The sequence below is a fragment of the Heterodontus francisci genome, chromosome 30 (genome assembly GCF_036365525.1).
Source record: "Heterodontus francisci isolate sHetFra1 chromosome 30, sHetFra1.hap1, whole genome shotgun sequence".
NCBI classification, from domain to species: Eukaryota; Metazoa; Chordata; class Chondrichthyes; order Heterodontiformes; family Heterodontidae; genus Heterodontus; species Heterodontus francisci.
In genome coordinates this window covers 46,416,637-46,443,082 of record NC_090400.1, presented here as the reverse complement: position 1 = coordinate 46,443,082, position 26,446 = coordinate 46,416,637, and the positions used below count along the sequence as shown (strand labels likewise).

The following is a 26,446-nucleotide window of genomic DNA, read 5'->3' as shown; positions in this document are numbered from 1 at the left end:
CATTTCTTAATATCATGTGGAGTGAATTGAATTGGCTGAAGACTGGCATTTGTGATGCTGGGGAATTCAGGAGGAGGCCAAGATAGATCATCCACTCGGCATTTCTGGCTGAAGATGGTTACAAATGCTTCAGCCTTGTCTTTTGCACTGATGTGTTGGGCTCTGCTATCATTAAGGATGGGAATGTTTGTGGAGCCTGGTCCTCTAGTTAGTTGTTTAATTGTTCACCATCATACATGACGAGATCTGATCCTTTGGTTGTGGGATTGCTTAGCACTGTCTATAACATTCTGCTTCTGCTGTTTAGCATGCACATAGTCCTGTGTTATAGCTTGACCAGGTTAGCACCTCATTTTTATTTAGACTGGTGCTGCTTCTGGCAAACTGTCCTGCACTCCTCATTGAACTAGGATTGGTCCCCTGGCTTGATGGTAATGGTAGACTGAGGAATATGCCAGGCCACAAGGTTACAGATTGTGGTTAGATACAATTTTGCTGCTACTGATGGCCCACAGTGTTTCATGGATGCCCAGTTTTGAGCTGCTAGATCTGTTTGAAATCTATCCCATTTAGCACAGTGGTAGTGCCACACAGCACAATGGAGCATGTCCTCAGTGTGAAGTCGGGACTTTGTCTCCTCAAGCACTGTGCCGTGATCACACCCACCAATACTGACATGGTCCTACAAAGGTGCTCAGCAACCACATATTACACAATACTGCACAGTTCATATAATCGTAGAAACTTACAGCACAGAAGGAGGCCATTCAGCCTGTTATGCCTTTGCTGGCTCTTTGAAAGAGCAGTTGTGCTTATTCCACACCCCCTGTTTTGTCCATAACCCTGTAAGTTCCTCATCCTCAAGTACCTTTCCAACTCCCTTTGAAAATTATTTATGGAATCAGCTTGCACCACCTATTCTGGTGGAGCCTTCCAGATCCCAACTAATGAGTTCAAAGATTTCTCCTCATCACTCCTCCAGATCTTTTGCCAATTATTTTGAATCTATGACTGCTGGTTATTAACCCACTCACCAGAGGAAATAGTTTTTCTCTATCTATTCTATCAAAATCTCTCATTGTCTTGAAAACACCTATTAGGACATTTCGTAACCTTCTCTATCCCAAAGAGAACAGTCCTAGTTTTTCCAACTTCTCACAACTGAAGTTCCTCATCCCTGGTAACATCCCGGTAAATCTCATCTGTATCCTTTCAAAGGCCTTTACATCTTTCCCGAATTGTGGTGCCCAGAAATGTCCTCAATATTCCATTGAGGCCAAACCAGTGATTTATAAAGTTCTATTCATCTATTTATAAACCCAAGTAACCCATACGCTTTCATAACCAACTTATCAACTTGTTCTGCCACCTTGGGATTTGTGTATATGGACACCAAGGTCTCTCTGCTTACCTGCACTTCTCAAATTTGTGCCATTTACAGTGTACTCTCTTTCCATATTAGCCCTCCCAACGTTCATCACTTTGCACATCTCCACATTGAACTCCATCTGCCTTGCTTCTCCTCAGTTTACCATCCTGCCTTACACCCTGAAGCCTATAACAATCCTTATCATGATCCACTACTTTGCCAAGTTTCATACCATCCCCAAAATTTAGAATGTTGCTCCTTGCGCCTGAGTTTAGGTTCCTTCTAAAAATTGAAAAGAGCAATGGACCCTAACCTGACCCTTAGAGAACACCAGTACAAACCACCTGCCAGTCACCAGATTTGCTCTCCAGCTTTCAATTTGGCTATTTCCCCCTAATGAGCCTCAAGAGATCATTGCTTGTTTTACAGCTCATTCTCCGATTTCATAACACTCATCATATCTGAGGTGCGGTCTATTCCTGTTTTGCTATTCTGCTCTCACTCTGATTTCCCTATCCTTCCCTCAGTTTTCACTCCAACCTCATTGGTTTCTCCCATTCCTGGCTTTATAACCATTGTCAATCAGTTACTATCTCACACCAGACCTTTGCTTCTTATTAGCACTATTCTCTCTCTTTCTGCTGCTGGTATTTCTCCTCTCTGAAACTGTACAAACACAAATGATATGATTCTCAAGTCAGTGACTGTATCATTAATTATATTACTTCCCTCCTTCAAACCACTATCCCTCATGCTTTTAATCTGATAATCAATTTATAAGTAGCAAAATCAATCAACTTAAGATGCTGAATTACATAATCCACTTATCTTTGTCTTTGACATAATTCTATTGTCTTGTTATTTACTTTTGGAGGTTTTTTTGTGCTCATCAGGTTAAGAGACTTTTATCCCATCTTGCCTGTCGCAGAGGAATTTTCCAGGGTCTTTTTGCCTTTATTGGCGCTGAGTTTTTTCTGCTTGTTTTGTCCCTCCCAGGAGATTACATGGCTTTGGGAGCTCGGAGGTGCTTGTTATGACACTTCAGGAGTTTGGGGCAGGCTTGGTGAACCACATGGTCTTTTGTACCTGCCAGTTTCACAAGTCTGTATCTTTTAGAGCAGCCATCCTATTACTCTTTTCACTACAGAATTGACATTTTCACAGATTTTAGGAGATTTGATCAAGGTTTATGTCATGAACTGGTGTAAATTCAATATTATGATTCCAGAGCTTACCTTTCACAGCGCTTTCCAAACCCTCAACCTCTACCACCTAGAAAGACAAGGGCAGCAGATGTATGGGAACAATACCACCTCCAAGTTCCCCTCCAAGCCACACACTGTCCAGACTTGGAACTATATTGCTGTTCCTTCACTGTCGCTGGATCAAAAACCTGGAATTCCCTTCCTAACATCAGTACCTACACCAGATGGACTGCAGCTGTTTAAGAAGGCAGCTGACCACCACCTTCTCAAGAGCAATTAGGGATGGGCAACAAATGCTGGCCTAGCCAGCAACACCCACATCCCATGAATTAATAAAAAAAGAAAAGAATGGTGCAGTGGCTAGCACCGCAGCCTTACAGCTCCAGTGACCTGGTTTCGGTTCTGGGTACTGCCTGTGCGGAGTTTGTAAGTTCTCCCTGTGACCGCGTGGGTTTCCTCCGGGTGCTCCGGTTTCCTCCCACAGCCAAAGACTTGTGGGTTGATAGGTAAATTGGCCATTGTAAAAATTTTCCCCGAGTATAGGTAGGTGGTAGGAGAATTGAGGGAAGGTGGGGATGTGAGAGGGGAAATTGGATTAATGTAGGATTAGTATAAATGGGTGGTTGATGGTCAGTGTGGACTTGTTGGGTCGAAGGGCCTGTTTTGGTACTGTATCTCTTTATGACTCTAAGGCAGCTGAACTATGCATGAGTTGGATTTTGAGGGATGGTGTAATGTAGCCTCACTCCAATCACTCCATCCTGCTTGCAGTAGAATTGTAACATGTACAAAGGGGCTTTCTAACCTTAAAATACAAGCTCCAAAACTGACCCTAAATTTCCAATGTTCGTGAAGAGATAACAGAATAATCAGCATTTTGTTACAATTAAAAATATCATGGAATGGAGTTCCAGACTGCTTACATACAACTCAATCCACTTCAGCACAGCATGCTGCGAATGTGGTAGTATAATATTAAAAGGAGCACTCCTGGAGAGGACCTGATGACATCACTCCAATACAAAACAAACACCGGAATATATTTTTAGCCTTATAAGTATTAATTGGGCAGCTGGCACATGCCGAGAATGGAAAGTGCAGTGCAAATCACTCATAAAACTGTGAGCTTGTTGCTTTGTGCTGTTGATGTTGCAACTGGCAAGCTGTACTTTGTGTTGATGCAAGGCAGTTGCAGATTTGCACCGTCAAAGTACAGCTTGAGATTGAAGCCCCTTGCCAGATTTAATTCTGGCAACACGGGTGAGACCCACCTCAACAACAACAACTTGCACTTACGTGGCATCTTCAATGTCATAAAACATCCCAAGGTGTTTCACAGGAGTGTTAGCAGACAAAAAGGAGATATTAGGACAGATGACCAAAAGCTTGATCACAGAGGTAGATTTTAAGGAGCATATTAAAGGGGAAGAGAGAGGTAGAGAGGCAGAGAGATTAAGAAAATGAATTTCAGAGCTTAAAGCCAAGGCAGCTGAAGGCACAGCCACCAATGGTGGAGCCATTGAAATGGGGGATGAGCAAGAAGCCAGAATTGGAGGAGTGCAGTGACCTTGGAAGGTTGTTGGGCTGGAGGAGGCTATAGAGATACGGAGGGTGAGGCCATGGAAGGCTTTGAATACATGGATGAGAATTTTAACAGAAGGGCATTGTTGGATGGGTAATCTCGCATTCTTTCAGGTTTGCAAGTAGCTGTAGCATTTGTGCAACAACCGAACTCCCCAGTTGGACCGCCTGGTACAAATGTTGGCTTAAGGTGAACTATTTGTTCCCTGAGTTCGCTGTTCACTGCTTGTCTGCCAGTGAGCGGCACTCTGCTCATGCGTGCACTCTGCTCACCTGTGCACTGATTGCAACGCAATGCAGAGCCAGCAGTATAACTCATCACCGCCGGTTCCACATCATGGTTAGCAGGAACAGGTCTCAACCCAGTGGAATGACGGTGGGGCTACATAATGCCGGGGGCGGACTCCAAACAGCGCATTGAGGATTTTAGAAAATATTTTAAATGCTACGAAATAGCAATTTGAAGAGACATAAGCGAGACAGTTATATATTTTAAGGAATTCCGCTGACGGACCCTAGAGTGCACGTACACTGGGATTTTAGTATCGCTGCAAAGTGTTTTTGCACTGAACACCATGCTAAAATTGCAGTTTAAATCCAGTGTGTGTGGGGAGTGGACCCCCAGGAGAAAGCATCTGACAACACTACGGAATGCCACTCCTTGTAGCATAACGCCAGTGCAATGCCAAACAGGGTTCAGAAAGCGACTTGGAGGAGGTGGGATGAGGGTGTCTCTTGAAGACTCCCGGGACACTTTAAAGCTACCTGCAGTTAATGTCAGTGTTTACAAAGTTAAGGGCCAATGCCATATGCGATGTACAAACACTTTCTTCCCATCTGGGGCCAGCCTGCGCAGAGCTCTGCCTCGGACACACAAGCAGGGGAAATGGGGGACCGCAGGGCTGGAAGTCAATCTGCAGCTACCAGCCTCCAACTCTGGGAACTCCAGCATGAACGTACAATACAGTGAAACCACGAAACTCCCCAATAGAGGTGCCCCGTTTTAACAAATGAATCCACACGAAGTCATTAACCCTATCCTGACCCTCACCCCACACTGGCTTTAGGAGACGTGGATTGACAATAAAATTGTCTACATAATTGGACATTGTTTTCAATTGCTTTTGGCAATTAAGATTCTAAATGTTCTTTACTGTTTAAAAAAAAGAAATCCAGTGAGAATACAAAGATAAATATATGGGCACGAAATAGTGCATCATTTATGAAGCAAAAACTGAGAGATTTGGGAAGTTTTCAGTAAGAGTGTGAGAACAGAGCAACATCAGTGAGAATAAACAAACGGACCAAACTTGAGGAGGCTGTTCAGCTTTCACTATTATTAAGAAACATTTCTGAAAGCGTGAAATCCTGGCCAAATACCATTTCCCCCTCTCTCTAAAATCTCCTTGTCTGTATTAATGTATCCACGTGTTTCATAAACCACTGACGAAATATTGACGTAGATTCAGATGTTTAAACGACAATCGCCAAAAAAAAACCCTGAACTCGGTGATGTTGTTTCTCTCGTACATTATATGCGAAATTAACTACTCATTTAAACAGATATCTTTTAAAACCCCATTAATCGCTTTATAAATAGTAGGTTAGCAACGAATTGCCAGTTTTTAAATTAAACGATTGTTCTTTTCAAAGACCTCGTGTAAAAGAATTGACAGCAATGGAAAATAATGGTATTTGTATTCAATGATCTGCTTTTGCAACATATTTGGATCAAGATTTCAGTACAAATGCTGTTTGTTTCTCTCTGTACGAAAATCCCTCTTTAAATGAATTCTGTACGAACTCCGTCAATGGAAGAGCTGTTTCGTCCAATGACATATCTGAAAGGCAATAACAGAATTTCCTTAATAATAGCGTCCCTTCAATAATCTCCTTCGATAACTCGGTAAATAATAAAGCCAAAAGGATGTAAACTGAAAATCTGGCGATTCTTTGCAAACTAAACCGGTAAACCCCTCCCAGATTTAACAAGTGTGTGATTATGACAACTTAAAAACAAGGGTTTTAAACTATTATACTTCAACCCCCTTCATAAACTAATCGGTATCCGCGAGTCAATCCCTTGATAACAGCACAGTATAAACCACTAAAGTGCAGAACTAGGGGAAGCTGTCTCGCCATTACTACATTTAGACTCAGGCATGTTGAAATAACTTGTGTAGTCACATTGTTGTACTTGAAGATGCACTTTTGGGGGCTGGTTCAGTATTGTTTATATAATCAGAGTTTAATCAATGTCACAAACTCTTATTTACTTAACAGGGAGGACAGTTTGGAAAATTGGAAAACACATGAAAATAGGGTCTACCCTATTTACAGTTTATTACAAAGTCCACCTGGATACGAAAATTAAGGTTCTTTATTTTTTTAAAAGCTATGAAAGAACACATTAATGTCGCTGAGATAATCGGCGGGAATTATCTCTCTGCTGTTCTGTAAAACACGAAAGTTACACGATTATGGAGAGTGATAACATTTGATGTGACAATGGGCTCTATTCAGGGTCTCCTCTCTGGAGATTGATTACATAAACTGCGACTGCATAATGCATTGGGAGGCGAAAACTTAATTTAAGGGCGCAGTCACCATTTTATTCGGCTGAATTATCAAAAGCCCAAATCTATGCAAAACAGTTTTACGGCGACATGCACGGTGCGATATATAAATATCTCTCTTTCTGTATATATCATTTATTTTCGTTGTGTCCTTTCTTTCCTCCCACCTTCCCTCCGCCCGCCCTTTTGGCAAGCTCGCTGTTTGCAGCATTGATTAGTGTAAAGTTTACAGCAGGTAAAAACGCTTATTGGCAAGTTACGTCTGCTCTGTTTACAGTGCCAGAGTAACAGAGGGGGAAAACACATGAAGAAAAATATCTCCCGTACTTTACTAGAAAGTCATAGAGTTTGATAGCGAAAGATGCCCAGTTTCCCATTATTTTATTTAAGGTTATTAATATGTTATATTCGATTATCATGTATTGTAGTTACTGTGGCGGAGTGCTAGCATTCAACACGCTTACTTGGTACTTATTTCTGTTTAATGACAGTTACACAATTTAGACAGAGAAAGCGACAAGGTGGACAATATTGTTTACGTATTTAGCCCTCATAACATGTACTTGGTGTATAAGCGACTGATGCGGATTTGAAAAATGCAGTTGGGTAGAATGGTTTCTGCAAGCTAAATAACCCAATTGAAAACACATTTCACATTTAATGTATATTAAACTCTGCGCTGAGTTAAATTACTAATTTGGCTCTCAAGATCTATAATGTAAAACAAGACACGTTCTTACAGTCAGGGCGTTGCGCTCATTCGTTTAATGCCCCTTACATATCCCATTCACTCATAGAGAGCAATATTTATTTAACCTAGGGATAAAAACGGCTCGGAATGGGTAAATACACCAAATAAAAATATTTAGATATTAATTCGCTTCACTCCTAATCAGAGATGTACCTTTCAAAAGGACTTCTTGTAGCTTCCATCACAGGCCAGATTCTCTCTTTCACCGAGCACATGTTTTATTTCCCTGTTCTCTAGAAAACTTCCCCCAATTGTTTTTTCAACAGTCCCACCAATAAGCCGTTTTAGTCGCAGCAAAACTCCAGTCCCTCCCGTGCAGCAGTCGGCTGTATACACAAAAATATTGATTTATCCGCAAATGTCGTTGACCTGTTTCTACTTGTATCGATCATTCTGTTTTGTTCTGGTACATTTTTTGGAGGTGGGGGTGTAATTTTATTCCAAGCGATTTTCTTACATGGAATTCCTAAAGATTTTGGTGGATAAAGCGTTTCACAGTTCCTGTTCTTGACTGGCCGTTTGATCTGTAAAACGCAAATAAACCCAACTCAATCTATATTTCCCAATGCCATTGTCTGCTTTCTAAATGAAATGTTAAAAGTTTTAAATTTATAATTTGAATTATTCAACCGTCTGATACTTAATTGCATTAATTAGCGGTTTAAAAAATAATTCTGGGTTTAGCAGCAGAGAAAATTGCTTTTAGTCATCATTTATGACCAGAGTTATAAGATAGGGGAGAAATCTTTTAATCATCAGTGATGAACTCTGGGCATCTTTTAGTCAACTATCTGGAGATTAAAGCGGCCATATTGGGTCAATATGTGATCCAGAGGCAACAGGGGAGTTACAAGCACTCTCCACCACATATACTTCCATTAAAATTCGTGTTTTGTGTCAAATCCCTCAATGACGGCCAGGATATAAGATGTGGAGTAAATTACAATTCACTATTAACTGAAAGCAAACCGGACTCCCTATAAACTGCAACATAAAACAGTGGTCAGTGCACACTCACATTAGAATAGGACATTCTGAAATATCCCTTATGTGCTATCCATTAGTAATGACATGTTCAGATTGGAGAGAGGAAGGCCGTGCATTTCCCCCTGGAGTGACACGGTTTGTATTCTTTCCCAACACACACAAATGTCCTCACTCTTCTGTCCACTTTTAATGCCGATGTTCTTCTGTCGTTTTTATGCCCTCAGGATGTATATGTATATATAGCATTAACCGGACTTGATTTGATTTAATTTATAAACCCTAGGATCAAACTGTTGATAAGACAAATAAGACTCAAAGGGAGAGCCTGGTTATTGCTGCAGTCACTTGCAGCTCCACACACCGACGCTGACCTGTTCGTGTGAGTGTTTTATTTTAAGGACAGAATCTGAGTTGTCTCTAAGCATACATAAGTTGCACTGAAACCTGATTTATTATTGCTTCGTTTTTTTTTTAACGAACTGACTGGACGTTCATCATGAGAGTAAAACTGAACGCCATGAAATGTGGAATTGAAGAAAATGTTATTTTGAGTATAATTGCATGTGAAAAGCGCTGGGCAGGTGTCTGATCAACAAAGCACTAGTTCTCTGCAAAGATTTCAGGAATTGTTCTGGCTCCAACATGAGGGGAGGACAGGCCCGCAGAATGTGCCGTTCGATTGCTCTGTCTGGTAGCGAAACAAATTCCAAACGGGATGTCTGAAGGCGCTCAGCGAACATTTAACAGTGCCGAGGCAATAAAACTGCAGTAAAGTGTTGTCCAGGACCTGTTGTGTCCCATCGAGACATTAGCTCCCTCCTGGAGGGATATTGTTTTAGGAATCCGTTTGAACTATTACTCCGAAAAGGCCAGCGAAGCACAGTTCGAAATTGAAGATACATATACTTTATTGTTTATATATTATAAAGTGTGTAAAATATTTTTACTCGCGCCCTCTTTGTTCTATTTTTATTTTTCTAATTCATAGATTCAATTGAATCGCACCAGATATATTAACCAACTGAACTTCGCATAACACATCTCCAACTTGTTGCATTTACTCGTTTTAAATGGATTTTATAGACGGAAAAGATCTATGACGATTATTCATGTGCTAACTAAACTTGCAACTTCTGAATAATTACAAACAATGTATGTTTTAATCTCCATAAGACATTTTCTAGCTCAATATACAATTCAAAACTTAAATTTGTCCTTTTTTTCACAACTTGCATAAATTATACAGTCCCACACAAATCATTCTTACATTTTGGAAATATAGTGAGTGAGAGTTTGACAGAGACGAAAACAGACACGCTTTAAACTCTTTCCCTTTGGTTCCAATTGGAGTTAAAATCCAACCCTGTGCAATTGTCACGAATTTGTGAACCTCCTTCATTTTGGGAAAAGTAATCCGAAAGTGAATTGAAGGGATTTACATCTAAATTCCATTGTTTTACTCCGAATAAAATAACTATGGATTGATGTTTGCCAAGTCTGATCAAAGCAGTATAAATTAAACCTCTCATTCTCAAATAGGATTGGGAATTTTACGCTGTTATTTCGTCGGAATCATATCAGTACTTTTAATGTCCTTCCTACCATTAAGCAAACCAACGCCAATCGCTCCAATTCCCAACCGCAGGTCTGTTTTGTTGCAATTCCTATTTCGTATATTTAATCTTTAAAATCGGAGCTTTATCGAATTGACTTTGTAATGGGTTGCTTTCTACATTTAAGATGTACAGTACATTCTGCAAAACTTGGAAAAAAAAGTCTCGCAATTTATTTTCTTAAAACAAAAGTCCAACGCTTGAATTTCCTCGCCGATGTGTTTTTTTTTGTTTTAACCTCCCCTTAAGATCCCCGTCTATCTATTTTACCATTTTCTCCATTAATATGATGGACCCTGGTGTTTAAAAAAAAAATCCCTTGCTTGCGCAGTGTATCCATTCGGCTGGTGCAAGGGCAGACTCTGGACTTAGCGCATCGCCGGTCCAAAGTTCAGAGTTTTCTAGGTGCGGAGCGATAAATAGCGGCCAATAAAATGTGCCAGTCTCAAATGTAAACACAATGAGCTGGGCTCACATTGTCCCAGCTCCACCAACGCACTCTCTCGCAGCCAGTCGGTATTTGCATATTGCTAAGACTTTTTTTTTTACAAAGACTTCCCGCCGATTTGCATATTCTTATATTCTCTTCCCCAAGAAAGATCATGGCAGTTTAGAGCAAACGGCGCCTGCAGGAAAACGGCTTCTCCGGATTGTTTGCGTCCTGTTCTCCCCTTCTTAAATATTATTTTTGATGCATAAGAGGGAACGAGTAGTTACAAAGGATCCGATTGGTCTGCGTATATATATTTTGTAAAAGGTTTGATTTATTTAAAAGATGGTGTCCAAATTGACATCTCTCCAGCAGGAGCTCCTGAGCGCTTTGCTCAGCTCGGGACTTTCCAAAGATGTTCTCATCCAGGCTCTGGAAGATTTGGAGCCCTCTCCAAACTTCGAGGTGAAGTTGGAAAACCTGCCCGTGTCCCCCTTGAAGATGAACGGCTCCGGCTCGGAGAGTAAAGCCGTCTTCCACACTCTGACCAACGGGCACAGCAAAGGCAAACTCTCCGGGGACGAGGGCTCCGAGGACGGCGATGACTACGATACCCCTCCGATTCTCAAGGAGCTGGAGTCTCTCAATACAGAGGAAGGGGCCGAGCAGAGGGCCGAGGTGGACAGAATGCTGAGGTAACGTATCGTTATTTCAACATATATGCTTTTACCTAAACCCACGGTGGTGTAGTGAGCGATCATCTTGTCGATTTGAAAACAGCGCAAAGATCCACTAGCGCCCGTGGGCTAGTTACTAATTATCTAAGTAGTTGACTATTTATTTCTTATTAGGAGAATATAAAGTAAATGCAACGCGCAAGAGCTGTATGGAGATTAATGAGAAGCCTTGGCTATTTTTAAAAGCCTTTATCCGCCCGTGCATTTTATCTGGAAAGATAATTTCTAGATCGCTTCTGGTAAGGACGAAAAGCGGAGCAAATCTTGCAGGGGGTTTGCAGCGTTATTTATTTGGAATAGACATGTTGTCAGTTTCACACTTAGGATTTTTGTCAGTTTCACCTTGAGTACAATCTGTCCCAATTTTGCCAGGATCCCTTTCGCATGGCGCGAATCTATAAAATGGGCAGAAAATTCAAAATAATCATTGAAGTATACCTCGTCTAAAATGATCACTAGGGAGATACCGGGTTGCCTACGTGTCATCAACCCAAAAAAAACCACCCCAAAGTGCCCCCTTTTTAAAGGGGCACAGCTAATTAAGAATTTAACCATAAAACATCCTTAAAGTCAGGTGATTCGGTTTTCTGTCATCTTAACGGGTTTGTGGCTTGTTCTCGTCTACTTTAGTATCGAACAATTTAATGGATGATAAATATATTCTAACAGCAAAAACGTGAAGCAGAAATTAAGGGCAGTTTATCTGAAGCTTGTCTGATCTTTTAGCATCTAAAAACAAACCAGTTAAATTACCAGTAGAGTAAATGTTGAGCAGCTAGAAAATTGCACTCTTGTGTGTTACGAACACTGAGATCGGTGGAACCATTACACGTCAAGTAAGACACAGACTCTGGCTTGGAGGCTTCTTAGTAAAGCGTTGCTTTTGACAACTCATTTCAAACATACAGCCACAGGTTCGCTTTACTTCGAAGTCATTGTTTCAAAACCTCCATAAATCGTAAGTCTTGACTCTTTACCCAGAAAGGGAACCTCAACAGGCACTGAGTATACAGCATGTGCAGCCTCCTCCGACCCAGGTCCCTCTGGATCCCGAGAACCGAGTGCGAAATTGTACACATACCGCTAAGCTCTGTGCCCCAAATCGACAGGGAGGGAGCCTAATCATTAACATGTCATATTTTAACAGTGGAAATCAGTGTATTTCCCCCATTTATTAGAGTCAACCGAATGGCTGACTGTGTATATAACAATAACTTTATATATGACTCTATATATACGGACATAAATATATATAAAATTATATATATTCAAAGATTTCCAATACATGTCGAAAATACATGGCTAATCCCGACAGTAACTCCACCAATATTCCAAGCGTGTTTGGATGAGGGGCGAGGATGGCTCCTGCAGTTTCTAATCGTCTTGTAACAAGTTTGTAAATATAAATCTGACCCAAGATTCTGGGACACGTGGAGCTGACGTTTCTGCAGAGTGCTATTAATTTATTATAAATCATCAATCCCGAATGAACAGAAAAGTGGAACACGCTTTGATTAGGTGAATGGGTAACCTGGTTACTCATTGGCAAAGCCGAGTTGTAAAGGGACTTGAATCCAAATGCGGGCATTATCCTAAACAAACAACTCTGTGTTTGGGTTGGGAGTCCGTGATAACTTACTAAATATGATCTGAAAATTGCAATCGTCAATCAGCTTTGAACGTAATATTATAAAATATATCAAATTCGATTAAAAAAACACACATAATTCTCTGGAGCGAGCCTGGGTCCCAGTGCTAAGACAGAGAGTTCAGAACAAGTCTCATATCTCCCTGTTCTAATTGGGCTCCTTCGACAACTTTCAATGCTGTTGTTTCACTGTTAACTTCAACAACACGGATAAAGCGATGGTCGCATCGCAGTTACGGTTTTTCCTATTCGAATTAAATATTTTTTGGACTGTGATTAACCCTTTTGATAGTCGTTTAATTTTCGGCGAATGCAAGAGAGGGGGGTCAATAAATGTTACTATAGGACAGAAATCCAACCAGATCACACGCCTGGAGCTAATGTGATGAGTCGGGAAAAGGGAAGACGTTTTCAATTCCGATTTTAGCGGATCTTTTGGACTGTTTTTTTTAAAAAAAAAGAAAATAAATTCTAACGTTGCCAAACGGCACTTTGAATCCGCTTAAAAACGGAAACGAAATGTCATTCGTTCAAATGGGGTATAATAACCGTCACCAGTGTCCAGATAAAAAAAACTTTGTTTCATAATACATAAGAAAAAAAAAATTACACGGCGAATAAAAATGAACACACGCCATGTACATTCTCTCGTGTGACCAAACGGGAGACATTGCCGATTCCACCCGCACAGTCCAGATGATTTCGGATCTAGAACACACAGATTTTTACCATTTCAAAATATACCAATCGATTTACATTAAAGATATCTGACCATCAAAGCAGCCGACCTGACAATTCTTATTTTGGGGAAAAAAAAATCAAACACGGGCCCCAAGAGGCTTCGCTACATTTTCAATGTAGACTCTAAACTTGTATTGTGATTTCAGGCCAGGCTGAAACTGAGTGCATTCAGAATTTACACCGTTTGCTAGATTGGAAAATAGCTACAAAATTCAGAAAGAACTTGGCGGGTGCGTTGCACAGAGTTTCTCTGAGACCAGATCAATTCACAGTAGAGGCTGCATGAGTGGGTCCCCGCCGTCGTGTTACAAAACTTTGCTTTCCGTGTAGGGAGGGTTAGTGGGTTTAAATATCAGCTAGCAAGGAATGTGGAAATATGTATCATCTTTCAAAAATCAACACGAATTAACCAGGAAGAAAACCTTATCCAATTGAAAATAAATGGTCGAGATTTTCTTATGTTATTGCAACACGTACTGAAGGAGGAATATTAACTGAATGTATCTTCCGTCCCCTTTGAAAGCAGTTGCCAAAACTGCTTTCGAGTCTGTGTTGGCTAACGGGGTAGATTTTAATATAGACGCGGTGAAAATTCATCTGAATCAAGGCTGGTTATTTGGCTGCATGTTGCGATCTGTATAGTGAAAATCGAGGCTATTATCACGTCGGTTTGCTGTTCAATATTTCAATATTGTTCAATATTTCAATAGTTCAATATTTTCCACCCTTTTATTCCGTCTGGCCTATGTGTGATTCCAGACCTACAGCAATGTGGTTCACTCCTAACTGCCCTCTGAAAAGGCCTAACTTCACTCAGTTGCTCAAAGTATAAGAATAAGGTTGGACCGACCACCGGCATTGACCTAAGCATCAGATTTGGAGATGACAAAGGCACACCCTGCCCAGTCAACCCTGGAAAGTCCACCTCACTAATATCTGGGGACTTGTGCAAGAATTGGTTGAGCTGTCTCACAGACCAGTCAAGCAAGAGCCTGACATAGTCATACTCTCAGAACCATAGCTTTCAGCCAACTTTGCAGACTCCTCTATTGCCATTCCTGGGTACATCCTGTCCCACTGGCAGGACAGACACACCCGAGGTGGCATCACAGTGATATGCAGCCGGGAGGGAGTGACCCTTGGGAGTTTGCAATATTGACTCCTGACATCATGACATTTCATGGCATCAGGTCGAACCTGGGCTAGGAAGCCTCCTACTGATTGCCACCTACCACCCTCCCTCAGCTGATCAGTACTCCTCCATGTTGAACACCACTCAGAAGAAGCACTGAGGGCAACAATGGCACAGAATGTTCTCTGGCTGAGGTGCTTTAATGCGCATCACCAACAGTGGCTCAGTAGCACCACTACTGACGGTGCTGGCCGAGTCCCGAAGGACAGAGCTGCCAGATGAGGCCTGCATCAGGTGGTGAGAGAAGTAACACAAGGGAAAAACTTACTTGACCTTGTCCTCACCAATTTACCTGTCACAGGCAGTATTGGTAGGAGTAATCACCACACAGTTGTTGTGGAGATAAAGTCCCATCTTCACCCTGAGGACATCTTCCATCCTGTTGTGTGGCACTACCACCATGCTAAATGGGATAGATTTTGAACAGATTAAGAAGCTCAAAACTGAACATCCATGAGGTGCTGTTGGCCATCAGCAGCAGAATTGTATTCCACCACAATCTGTAACCTCATGGCCCAGCATATCTCTCACTCTGCCATTACCATCAAGCCAGGAAACCAACTTTGGTTCAATGAGGAGTGAAGGAGAGCATGCCAGGAGCAGCATCATGCATACCTAAAAATGAGGTGCCAGCCTGGTGAAGCTACCACACAGGACTACGTGCATGATAACCAACAAAAGCAGCATGCTATAGACAGAGCTAAACAACCACGCAACCAATGGATCAGATAAGAGCTCTGGAGTCTTGCCACATTCAGTTGTGAAGAGTGGTGGACAAATATGCAGCCAATGGAAGGAGAACATCCCAATTCTCATGAGTGTAAAAGACAAGGCTGAAGTGTTTGCAAACATCTTTAGCCAGAAGGCCGAGTGGATGAACACCTCTGCCTATTCCTGAGGTTTACGGCAACACAGAAGCCAGTCTTCAATCAATTTGATTCATTCCATGTGATATCAAGAATGGATGAGCACACTGGATACAGCAAAAGCTATAGGCCTGACAACATCCTGGCTGCATAGCTGAAGACTTGTGCTCCAGAATTACCTGTGCCTCTAGCCAAGCTGTTCCAGTACTATTACAACATTAGCATCTACCCGACAAAGTGAAAAAATGCCCAGATATGTCCTATCCATAAAAAGCAGGATAAATCCAATCTGATTAATTACAACCCCATCAGTTTACTCTCAATCATCAGCAAACTGATGAAAGGTTTCACTGCATGTGCTATGAAGGGGCACTTAGCCACAAATAAACTGCTCACTAATGCTTAGTTTGGGTTCTGCCAGGATCGCTTGACTTGAGACCTCATTGCAGCCTTGATCCAATCATGGACAAAAGAGCTGAATTTCTGAGGTAAGATGAAAGTGACTGCCCTTTGACCTCAAGGCAGCATTTGACTGAATGTGTCACCTAGGAGCTCGAGTGAAATTGAAGGCAATGGAATCAGAGGGAAAATTTTCCACCTGCTGGAGTCATATCTAGAACAAAGGCAGATGATTCTGGTAGTTGCAGACCAATCATCTCAGCCCCAGGACATTGCTGCAGGAGATCCCCAGGGAAGTGTTCTAGGTCCAACCATCGTTAACTGCTTCATCAATGACCTTCCCTCCAATCACAAGGTCAAAAGTGGTGGCATTCACTGATGATTGCAGTGCCCACTTCCATTTGCAACTCCACAGATAATGCTGCAGTCTATACCTGCATGCAACAAGACCTGGACAATATTCAGGCTTGGGCTGACACGTGGCAAGTAACATTTGTGCCACACAACTGTCAATCAATGACCATCGCCAACAAGAGAAAGTTTAACCACCTTCCCTTGATATTCAATGGCATTACCATCACCGAAACCCCCACAATTAACATCCTAGGGATTACCATGGATCAGAAACTTAATTGGACCAGCCACATAAATACTGTGGCTTCAGGAGCAGGTCAAAGGTTGGGTATTTACTGTCGAGTCACTCACTTACTGACTCTTCCAAACTTTTCCACCATCTACAAGGTACAAGTATGATGAGTGTATCTCCACTTGCTTTGGTGTGTGCAACTCCAATACTCAAGAAACCTAGTGCCATCCAGGATAAAGCAGCTCGTTTGATTGCCAGCCCATCCACAGCCTTAAACATTCACTCCCTCCACTCCTGGCACATTGCGCTGAAATGTATACCATTTAGAAGATTCACTGCAACAATTCGCCAAGGGTCCTTCAGCAGCAGCCTCCAGACCTGCTACCTTTACCACCTAGAAGAGCAAGGACAGCAGAAGCATGGGAACACCATCGCCTGTAAATTCCCCTCCCAAGTCACACACCATCCTGGCTTGGAAATATATTCCCTCAATGTCGCTGGGTCAAAATCCTGGAACTCCCTCCCTAACAGCACTGTGGGTGTACCTACACCACATAGACTGCAGCGGTTCAAAAGGCGGCTCACCACCACCATCTCAAGTGCAATTAGGGATGGGCAATAAATGCTGGCCCAGCCAGCGCCATCCACATCCCACGAATGAATTTAAAAAAGCAATATTAACGTAATGGTGAGAGGTGCAGTGTGCAGTGCCCACCTCAAGTAAAATGAGGGAGAATTCTCAGAGCGATGCCTATTTTAAGTACAAATCTGTGACTTTCCCTACAATTTCGATAACAGTTTGTTGCTCTGGCATTTTCCCCACAGGTACTTAGATGAGTGCGAGTGAGTTACTAAAAAAAAGTCGTGTTTTATTTTATTTATTTAGAGATACAGCACTGAAACAGGCCCTTCGGCCCACCGAGTCTGTGCCGACCATCAACCACCCATTTATACTAACCCTACAGTAATCCCTTTAAAATGTGACAATTCTCAGATTTTGGTTGTTGTGGATTTTTCGGCTGCTTGCAGGGAAGTCGCAGGTTTTCCTTGCAATCTTCTGTTAATGACGATGAAGCTGATTGTTTAAAATGTAATATGTCTATTTGATGACTCGCTAGGGAAGACCCGTGGCGAGCGGCGAAGATGATCAAAGGTTACATGCAGCAGCACAACATTCCGCAAAGGGAAGTGGTGGACGTGACGGGTCTCAATCAGTCTCACCTCTCGCAACATCTCAACAAGGGCACCCCAATGAAAAATCAGAAGCGAGCTGCTCTATACACCTGGTACATTAGGAAGCAGCAAGAGATTCAGAGACGTAAGTGCAGTCACTCCAAAAAGCTGCTGTGATGCGCAAGCGTTACTGCAAGTGTACATTCTTTTCAAATATAACCACATGCGTGAATAAAAAATGTGAAGAGTTTAGCCATTCTCCAAAAAAAGTTTTAGTTTCAGGTTTTGGTCTGTTCAGGCGCTTTCACTTCTAGGTGATTTTATACATTCGGGTGGATATATTATAACATAGAATTGGCATTTCTTATACACAAGACAAGTAATTTATCCCAACCATTCAGAAACCGGCATTCTCACTACTTCGGGGATTTGCTCATGCAGAATTACAATACTGGGGTGGTAAATCGTGCTACCTCTGGTAAATATTGAAACTCAGGGAATTTGCGATTTCAATCACTTGTCCGGTTTGCATACGTTGTATTTAGGAATGAAAGGCAATGTAGAAAGGTATAGGAAAGGATCACTTGCCTAATAAGCCTGCCCCTTTGCTGCTTGATCGCAGATATATCGTCCTGCCTTCTCACCACATCCTTCAATCCCATCTTTCTCCAGAAACACATCTCGTTCTCCCTTGCCAGAATAGGATGAAGGGACACAGATTTAGTAAAAGGCAAGTTAGGGACTGATACCAGGAAATTCTTTATCATACAGTAAGTGATCAACAGGAGAAATTGACCCTGGATAGAGTCATGAAAGTGGGAACCCTGGGATCATTTAGGAGCCAAATTGGAATGGGAGGAATTTAGGGTAATTCTGGCTAGGTAGACAAAGGTGGGCAAAGTGGCCTTGCTCCTCTCTAATTGTCTTGTGATCTTGTGAACCATTTTCCACCATGCACTTTTTGCACTTCAGTGGTTTCCCCATAGTAACATAGGAAATAATAATAACAGGAAAGATTGTTTGAAAGCAAATAACATTGGGACAATTTACTGAAATAAACCCACGGTATCCACTTTATTGGTTTAGAAAGGCAGACTAGTTTACTGAAATTATATCCTCCGTCACTCTCTTTGTCTATCTCATGGAGGTGCAGAGCCAAAACACAGTTCATCAGAACATTTCTCTGCTATTATCACAGTAGCTCTGGGAAAAAAACAAGACTTTTTCAAAACAATATAGCAACCTGTATTTTTGATACAGCTGAATAGTTATGATATGGTGTGCAATTTAATTGCCAGTAATCTATTGTCAGGGGAAAAATGGAATAGTGTGTAATATAAATTCAGGGTCCGCAACACACAATTAAATAAAGTCGGCATCTCATTAATGCAACCAACATGGTACAATAACATTTCAGATCCCACTATTTAAATATGGAGCTTGCCATCTGCTACAATCTGCCATAACATGCATTCCTTACAAAAACAACACAGAAAATAAAACAGAAAAGGTGTTGTGAACTGAACTTGTGTCTATCATGTGGAATATCACAGGTTATAACGTATTTGAAAGGCGTGCAACACCTTGAAGTTAAGCTGGTGCAATAAACACAAGTTCCAAATGCATCTGGTGTAAAATAATGGTCACAAAATGGTCAACAATATCTCTTCATTTTCCTCAGTCTTTCTTCTATAGTTTTACATGCTTTTAAAATGCAGGCTTGAAATCATGTAATCACCATCTCTTGATTGATCCCATCTTCATTTTAGCCTTGGTGCTTTTTTGCATGATTGGACTAAACTTTTCAATAATAAACAAATGTTGTCAGGTGCTTAGGTTGTTTTCACCTTGTTTTTTTACACACATACTCCATTTCCGTCATAAACATGCTGAATAGCATTTCTTAATTAACATTTTTTTTTAGAAAGAAAATACACTTTATATATATGAAAACAACAAAAACTGTCGCTGGGTCAAATCCTGGAACTCCCTTCCTAACAGCCCTGTACCCCACATGGACTGCAGCAGTTTAAGAAGGCAGCTCACCACCACCTTCTCGAGGGCAATAAGGGAGGGGTAATAAATGCTGGCCTAAACAGCGACGCCCCCATCCCAGGAACGAATAAAAAAAATTAAGGCAGTAACTCAATCTTGGACTTCTGCTAACAGAAGCCATTCAGTCAGGTTAGTATCACCCAACTGAATATGCAACTGATTGTTGCCATCTATTACACTCTTATATAAAGTATGTGATTAAAACAATTCAACTCAACATATTGGCCCATTGGAAATTGAAAAAGATAGCAAATTGAGATAATATATTTTTAAATGTTGCTTTATATTTTCAGTCATCTAGAAATACTCCTTCATCTTACAACTACATTGCATTGGGAAAACCTCTTCTAATGTTCATGATAAGGCTGCTTAAACCATTATTTAGCTTAAGTCACAAAGAAAGAACATTTATATTTAACTACCAAAATGGGACTTTATTAATTACCAATATTTCCTTATTTTTCTATTCATTTAGTTTTCTTCTAAGAACATCAACATAAAATTCTCGATTGTAAAACTTCCTCATCAAGGTTTAGTCTCTGAAGACATCTAGACACTAAGGCTATATCATTGCATTGACAGGCACTTCCTAGATTAGAAGTACTGGGATCTGTTAAGATACCTGCTGTAAATTTCCCATTTCTCCTCACTGCATATTCTCCACTCTAGCAGATCTTGTATAGTCAATAACTGATGACATGCCATTTCCTTGTTCTACAATAAAATAGATTTGTCATTAGGTTCCATTACTAAGATCCATATACATAATGGTTATGCAGTGTATGGAACTGTCTGGATTTTGACCCATTCAGCATAAAAATGTTGCATTCCAGCTTTTGAAAATGTATATTTATAGAAATCTTCAATGGCAAACATTAACAGGACGGTGAAGAGGGTCTAGTTATCCCTTCTGCCTTATGGAAAAATCTTTTAGAAATGGTTTTGAGAAATATCCCAGGTCATCGCACAAACTGTCCATGACTGTAAACGTTTGACTCCAAAACACCAGTCTCACTAAGAGAGGCCATAGGGATGGCTGGTGTGAAAAGTGCACTAGTTCAGCAGAGCGTACTCTTTTGAGATTGGGATAAGGCACAGTTTGGTTAAAATTGCCCTGTGCAACATCACAATGAGTTCAGAACAAAAAGAAATACCACTTATAAAGAGTAATAAATACTAATATTTTACTACAGCTGACTTCCTGTGTCAACACTTTTGGTTCCTAGTGAAAACTGTAGAATTTTATCTGTAGTTGTAGAACCATAGACGTACAGATGTTTCCACTTGTGAGGGAGACCAAACCTTGGGGCCATGAATATAAGATAGTCAGTAATAAATCCAACAATGAATTCAGGAGAAATCGCTTTTCTCAGAGAGTGGTTACAATGTGGAACATTACCACATGGATTGGTTGAGATGAATAGTATAGATGCCTTGAAGGGAAAACTAGATAAGTACGTGAGGAAGAAAGGAATAGAGGGATACAGATAGGGTTAGATGAAGTCGGGTGGGAGGAGACTCATGTGGAGCATAAACCAGCATAGATCATTTGGGTCGAATGGCCAGTTTCTGTACTGTAAATTCTATGTGGTTCTATGTATCTTCCTTCAGCCTAATAAGACACTAGCTTTGAAATATTACTGAATTTGGTTCCAGCCTATCGCTATTAATTACACCATGCTTTACATTGCTTTACTCTAAGATAATGTAATAATACGAATAAATCCAATAACAACCCACAAGCTACAGATGGCAACAGAAAGCAGTGCTGCGTTTCCACCTTAAGTTTTCATTCTGTAGTCTTGGTTGATGAGATTTGATTGTGACTGTTTTTGGACTCTTGTCATGAATTTTTTTTTTAAATAATATATAAATCAGCTTTTCCTGTTGTGTATAGGCTGGGTCAAATCTACCCTTTCTCTTTCAGAATTCAACCAGACTATCCAGAATACTGGAAACAATATGACAGACAAAAGCAGGCCAGATCAGCTGCTGTTTCTCTTTCCAGAATTCAATCAGCAAGACCAGGGGCAGGCCTCGGAGGTGGGCACTGAACCTGCCAACAAGAAGATGCGTCGCAACAGGTTTAAATGGGGACCAGCATCCCAGCAAATATTGTACCAGGCTTATGAGAGGCAGAAGAACCCCAGCAAGGAGGAACGGGAGGCACTAGTGGAGGAATGCAACCGGTAAGCAGTGATAAGCTGATAATTCAAAAATATGCACTGTTATCCTTGGAATTTCAGTTAGTAAGTACACAGCCGAGTGTGGAAGGATCCTAGTTTGATACCTGACCAGTGCTGAGTCAGTTGATCATCGCAATAATCACAGTAGGAGTACAACCATTGACATCAGGAGTGGGGGAGGGGAGAAATCAGCCTGGGTTCTCACTCCTCATCCAGTGGCTCTTGCCTGCAAAGCCCATCGGGTGAGGACAGGATCAGTCTCGGCTGTGTTCTCAGAGGGTTGCCAGCCCTGTGAACTGTACCGTGTTGTGAGTCAGCAAATTCAGAAAAGAGGAGAAAATTAGATGGGGCAGGAAATGAATACAGGTAGAGTGGCTTTACTCTACACAAACCAATGCAATCTACTTCAAAGACGCATTACAATCTTTATAAAACCAACGTTTTGCTTGTTAACAGTGGCCCCTGTGCTGATGTCACTTTGTCTTATTTTTGATCATATAATGTGAATGCAATCATGATATTGTCAAACTGAAATGATTGTTTCAGCCAATGTAATTTCTGATACAAGCAAAATATTCTACTTTAGATTCTTAATAGAATTTAGTCAGCGACACCCATCCTCTGGGCAAAACTGAATCAGGAGTTTCACACTGATTGGTTCAAATTGAAGCTTGCTATGAGTGTTAATATTCCAGATAAAATAATGACACAGTCTTATCATTAACGTTGAACTTTATTTGTATATTTCTGTCTCCTATTGTGGTGCTTTTTTGAGAGAGGCAATATTTTTGTGTAACCAATGAGTGCTGATAATGTATTTGTGGCTGGTTATTGAGCCCAACATTGTAAAGGTGTTGATTTACTATCAGTGCAGTTATTAAGAAAAGGTTACTTTAAAGTAAATACTGTACCTGTGGACCAGTAGACTTTGTTACCTATTTGTTCATGTTTCTGACTGATCCAGAGATGTATTTGTTGAAAATGAAGGACTCTATCGTTTTTCCGTTGAATCAATCCAGCGTTACATAGGAAAATATAACTTTCATGTTTTTGTGGGTGGGGGTATTTAGTATTGGGTATTAGGGGTATTAGAAAATGTAGTTTTTAATAAATCTCGATAGGACACTTGTTTTAACTGATTAAAACATTCACTCCTCCAGATTCTCTCTCTTCTGGTGTGATTATCTATATTTAATTCATCTCCCTCATGCAACACTATCAGGCTCGTTAGTTCATCTCAGCCTGTTCCACCAGTGGTGCCACCTGTGCTTTCTGTTAGGAAAAACTACTGGGTTTGTCTCTCTTGCATTCACCAGCCTTCAATTGTCCACTTGTTCACTTTAATAGACAAGAAATAGACAGCTGTGGCTGCAAGAGCAGAAAACTACAGCCAGAATCTTCAGAGAAAAAGACAGAGAAAAGCAGAAGGATTTAAGTTTCATATTTGAAATTTGAGAGAAATCTTGATTCTGAACTCAGTCCTCACGATCCAAATTCCTTTGTACAGGTGAAAAGGTCTTGTGTCCTAAAGAGTTTTTATCAATAAGTCTGTGCTATGCTTTAATCCACATTTATGTTTAGTGAAATTTTATATTTGTGTAATCAAATGCATTTTTATATGGTTAAAATGGATTAAGTGACTGTATGTGATATAATTACGCAATTTTAATGGTAAAATTACATTCAAGAGTACTTGGATAAGCTATTTAAAGCATGACTATCACTTCTCACCTCAGAGCTGAATGCATACAACGTGGGGTCTCCCCTTCTAAAGCACATGGACTGGGATCAAATCTGGTTACAGAAGTCAGAGTGTATAACTGGTTTGCCAACCGGAGGAAGGAAGAGGCTTTCCGTCAGAAACTTGCCATGGACGCATACAGTGTTCAATCACACAACATGAACCCGCTGCTGTCTCACAGCTCTCCACACCACCCACAGCCAAACTCATCCCCCTCAAGTAAGCACGGTAAGCTGTTGCCCATTGCTTTATGCCAGTGTACTGTCTCAATGTGCAATGTGTCACAAAGGTGGAATTCACGTCTGCACTTGGCCGGGTGAGAAATATGATTTGTTATAGAACCTCTCCCGGGGCAATTTTAATCTAACCTGCCTGTCAGGGGGCTAATGAGATTGGGTGCAACACTGGGTTTCAAACCCCGTCCAATTTTACTCTCCATTGAAATCACTTGAGAGTATTATTGCGTGAAGTGTAAAGCAACATTCCTGCTTGATGAGTGAGGGTAACATTACCCCTGGAGAGGCAGCTGAGTTTATTAACTTGTCTTATTAACTTTTAAATGGTGGGCCTTACCAGCCAAAGTGGGGCAGTCGAGAGGTGTATGGTTTGATAGCAGTCACAGGGAGGGAAATTGTTGTTTTAAATCTCACCATTAAAAGCTGTTAAAAGTTTAACACATGAATGTTTGTGCTTGCTGGACCTTTTACAAACCATTCTTTGACAAAAAGTGTACGTATATCTCTTAGTTTGGATTTCAATATGGTTTCCATCATTTTTTTGCTAAAAAGTATGAGAGCAATTGATGGCCATTTACTCTGCATTAGGAGTTTAATTCAAAACACATACCAATTCTAAACTAATCAACTAGACTAGAAACTGAGCAAGAATATGGAATAAGTTTCTAAGGATGTACGATCCTTACAGACCTGTCGTAGTTGAAATGTAGCATCTACGCTATTCTAAATAAAGAAGCAAATTGGGAGGGGGGGTTGGGGCAGTGGAGATCAGGTACATTCTCATGTGGATGGAATGAAAATTAAATGATGGGTCACCCTGGGCCACTGACAGAATGAAGCATGTATCTGGTGTAACACCAACTATCGCAATGAAGCTTTGTGAAGTTCTGTTTATTTTTGTTTGAAGTACTGCATAGCAATATTATCGGCAGACACAATTGGTAACAAAAGGGGTTTCTTCATTGTATCTCATGCAAGGCACCACAAGGAGGGCAACATACCTTTAAATCCACAACACAATAACCATATATGAGGGATCCTAGTTCTTTATCATTAGTTTTAGGTCCCTGGTTCTTTACTGGAAAACCAATAATATTAAGAGAAAATCAGCACTGAAGAAACAGACTGACTTATTCCAGGTGACTAGGGTCACACTGCCAGTGCAGATAAAACGTTGTAGGTTAAAGACAGTTTCAATTCTGAAGCCTCCAATATAATTCTGGCCCCAAGTGTTGTTCTGCTGGCAGATCATTAGAGAATTCAAACAAGGGGCAGCGGTTTGATATTGGGTCCCAATGCAATTCCCAACAACCTTTGTTGCTTCCAGTTGATTGAGATGCATGGATGTGACATCTTCCACTTCTCAGTGACTACTGAAGACCCCAGCTTGCTTGCAATATGGGCATAAGAGAAAGACTTCGCACTTATATCACAGCTTTTGTAACCTCAAAGCACTTTACAGCTAATTAAGTACTTTTGAAAGGTAATCACTGTTGTAACGTAGGAAATGCAGGAGCCAATCTGTGCACAGCAAGATCCCACAAACAGCAATGAGAGCTTTGCTCAATGTAATAAACATAGTTAAAACTGATAGCCTTGATTTGAACTTGTGGTGGGTTTGGTTCAGGCAGTGTGGGTGGGTGGGGGATGATGAGTGTGGGTTTGGTATGGATGGGGACCATACAGACTAGTCATCATGAAGCCCTGGGCTGTTCTTAATCTCGTGGCCTCCTTTTAATGCTGCTTGTTGGTCTCCCTCACAAAGCTAGCTGGAATAGCATCAAGGATTGGGGTAGGTCATTGCCAGGGACCTAAGGGAATGATTCCCGACATTAGATAGGTACTGTAGGTGGGGGTTTGTAAAGATGGTGGTCGGAGGAGGGAGGGCCTAAATCGTGGCAAGGGAGGCCCAAGGACTCCTTCAGGGGGCTTAGATTAGCCCCCAATGAATCCCTCCAAAAATTAATTTACCATCACCCCTCTGACCAGAGTGCTGCCTCATGGCTGGTATCACTGGCAGCTTTGGCACTGTGGCTGGTATCACATGGCTGGTATCACTGGCGGCTTCGGCGCTGTGGCTGGTATCACATTGCTGGTATCACTGGCAGCTTCGGCACTGCTAGTCTCCCAGGATTTGACATTAAAACTACTGCACCGATTAATTATGTCCCCACCAGTCTCTGATGGGCGGCCTCTATGCAGCTAGAATGCTGGCAGTTAAAATAGCATGCGGCTGGTGGGGGTGGGAACACAGCAGTTTCTGCCCATCCGCTAATATAACTCAGCCTGCAACCCCGAACCGTACTGTTGGGTGTTCTGTGTCATAAGTGGGACTAATGTGTTTGGAGCTGCTAGATTGAACTCTACACTCATG

General features: G+C 41.2%; 1 protein-coding gene and 2 long non-coding RNA genes across 13 annotated transcripts in view; 1 reads left to right on the top strand and 2 right to left on the bottom strand.

The window, feature by feature from the left end:
* Positions 1–5,345: 5,345 nt before the first annotated feature.
* On the bottom strand, positions 5,346–12,218 carry LOC137346730 (uncharacterized). Of its 5 annotated transcripts, none has more exons than XR_010968774.1 (3): positions 12,003–12,218; positions 7,636–8,006; positions 5,346–5,996 (listed from the first exon to the last, which is right to left on the bottom strand). It is a non-coding gene; the product is annotated as an uncharacterized lncRNA (long non-coding RNA). The 5 variants fall into 5 exon arrangements; XR_010968775.1 differs by lacking the exon at positions 12,003–12,218 and adding an exon at positions 11,243–11,266; XR_010968771.1 differs by lacking the exon at positions 12,003–12,218 and adding an exon at positions 10,072–11,236.
* Positions 10,519–26,446, top strand: part of LOC137346729 (hepatocyte nuclear factor 1-beta-like) — a 91,637-nt gene continuing 75,709 nt past the window's right edge. For 5 of the 7 annotated variants that reach the window (XR_010968769.1, XR_010968770.1, XM_068010492.1 and 2 more), the window contains exons 1-4: positions 10,519–11,207; positions 17,800–17,999; positions 21,837–22,098; positions 23,832–24,064. Coding sequence is in view for 5 of the 7 variants with exons in the window: in XM_068010492.1 (XP_067866593.1) it covers positions 10,858–11,207; positions 17,800–17,999; positions 21,837–22,098; positions 23,832–24,064 (1,045 nt within the window). In the remaining 2 variants the exon portion in view is untranslated. The remainder of the gene's footprint in view (positions 11,208–17,799; positions 18,000–21,836; positions 22,099–23,831; positions 24,065–26,446) is intronic. The other 2 variants (XM_068010493.1, XM_068010490.1) reach the window with 1 other exon arrangement.
* LOC137346731 (uncharacterized) overlaps positions 18,449–26,446 on the bottom strand; it is a 32,460-nt gene continuing 24,462 nt past the window's right edge. The window contains exon 3 of the long non-coding RNA XR_010968776.1: positions 18,449–18,544. This is a non-coding gene — a long non-coding RNA (uncharacterized lncRNA). The remainder of the gene's footprint in view (positions 18,545–26,446) is intronic.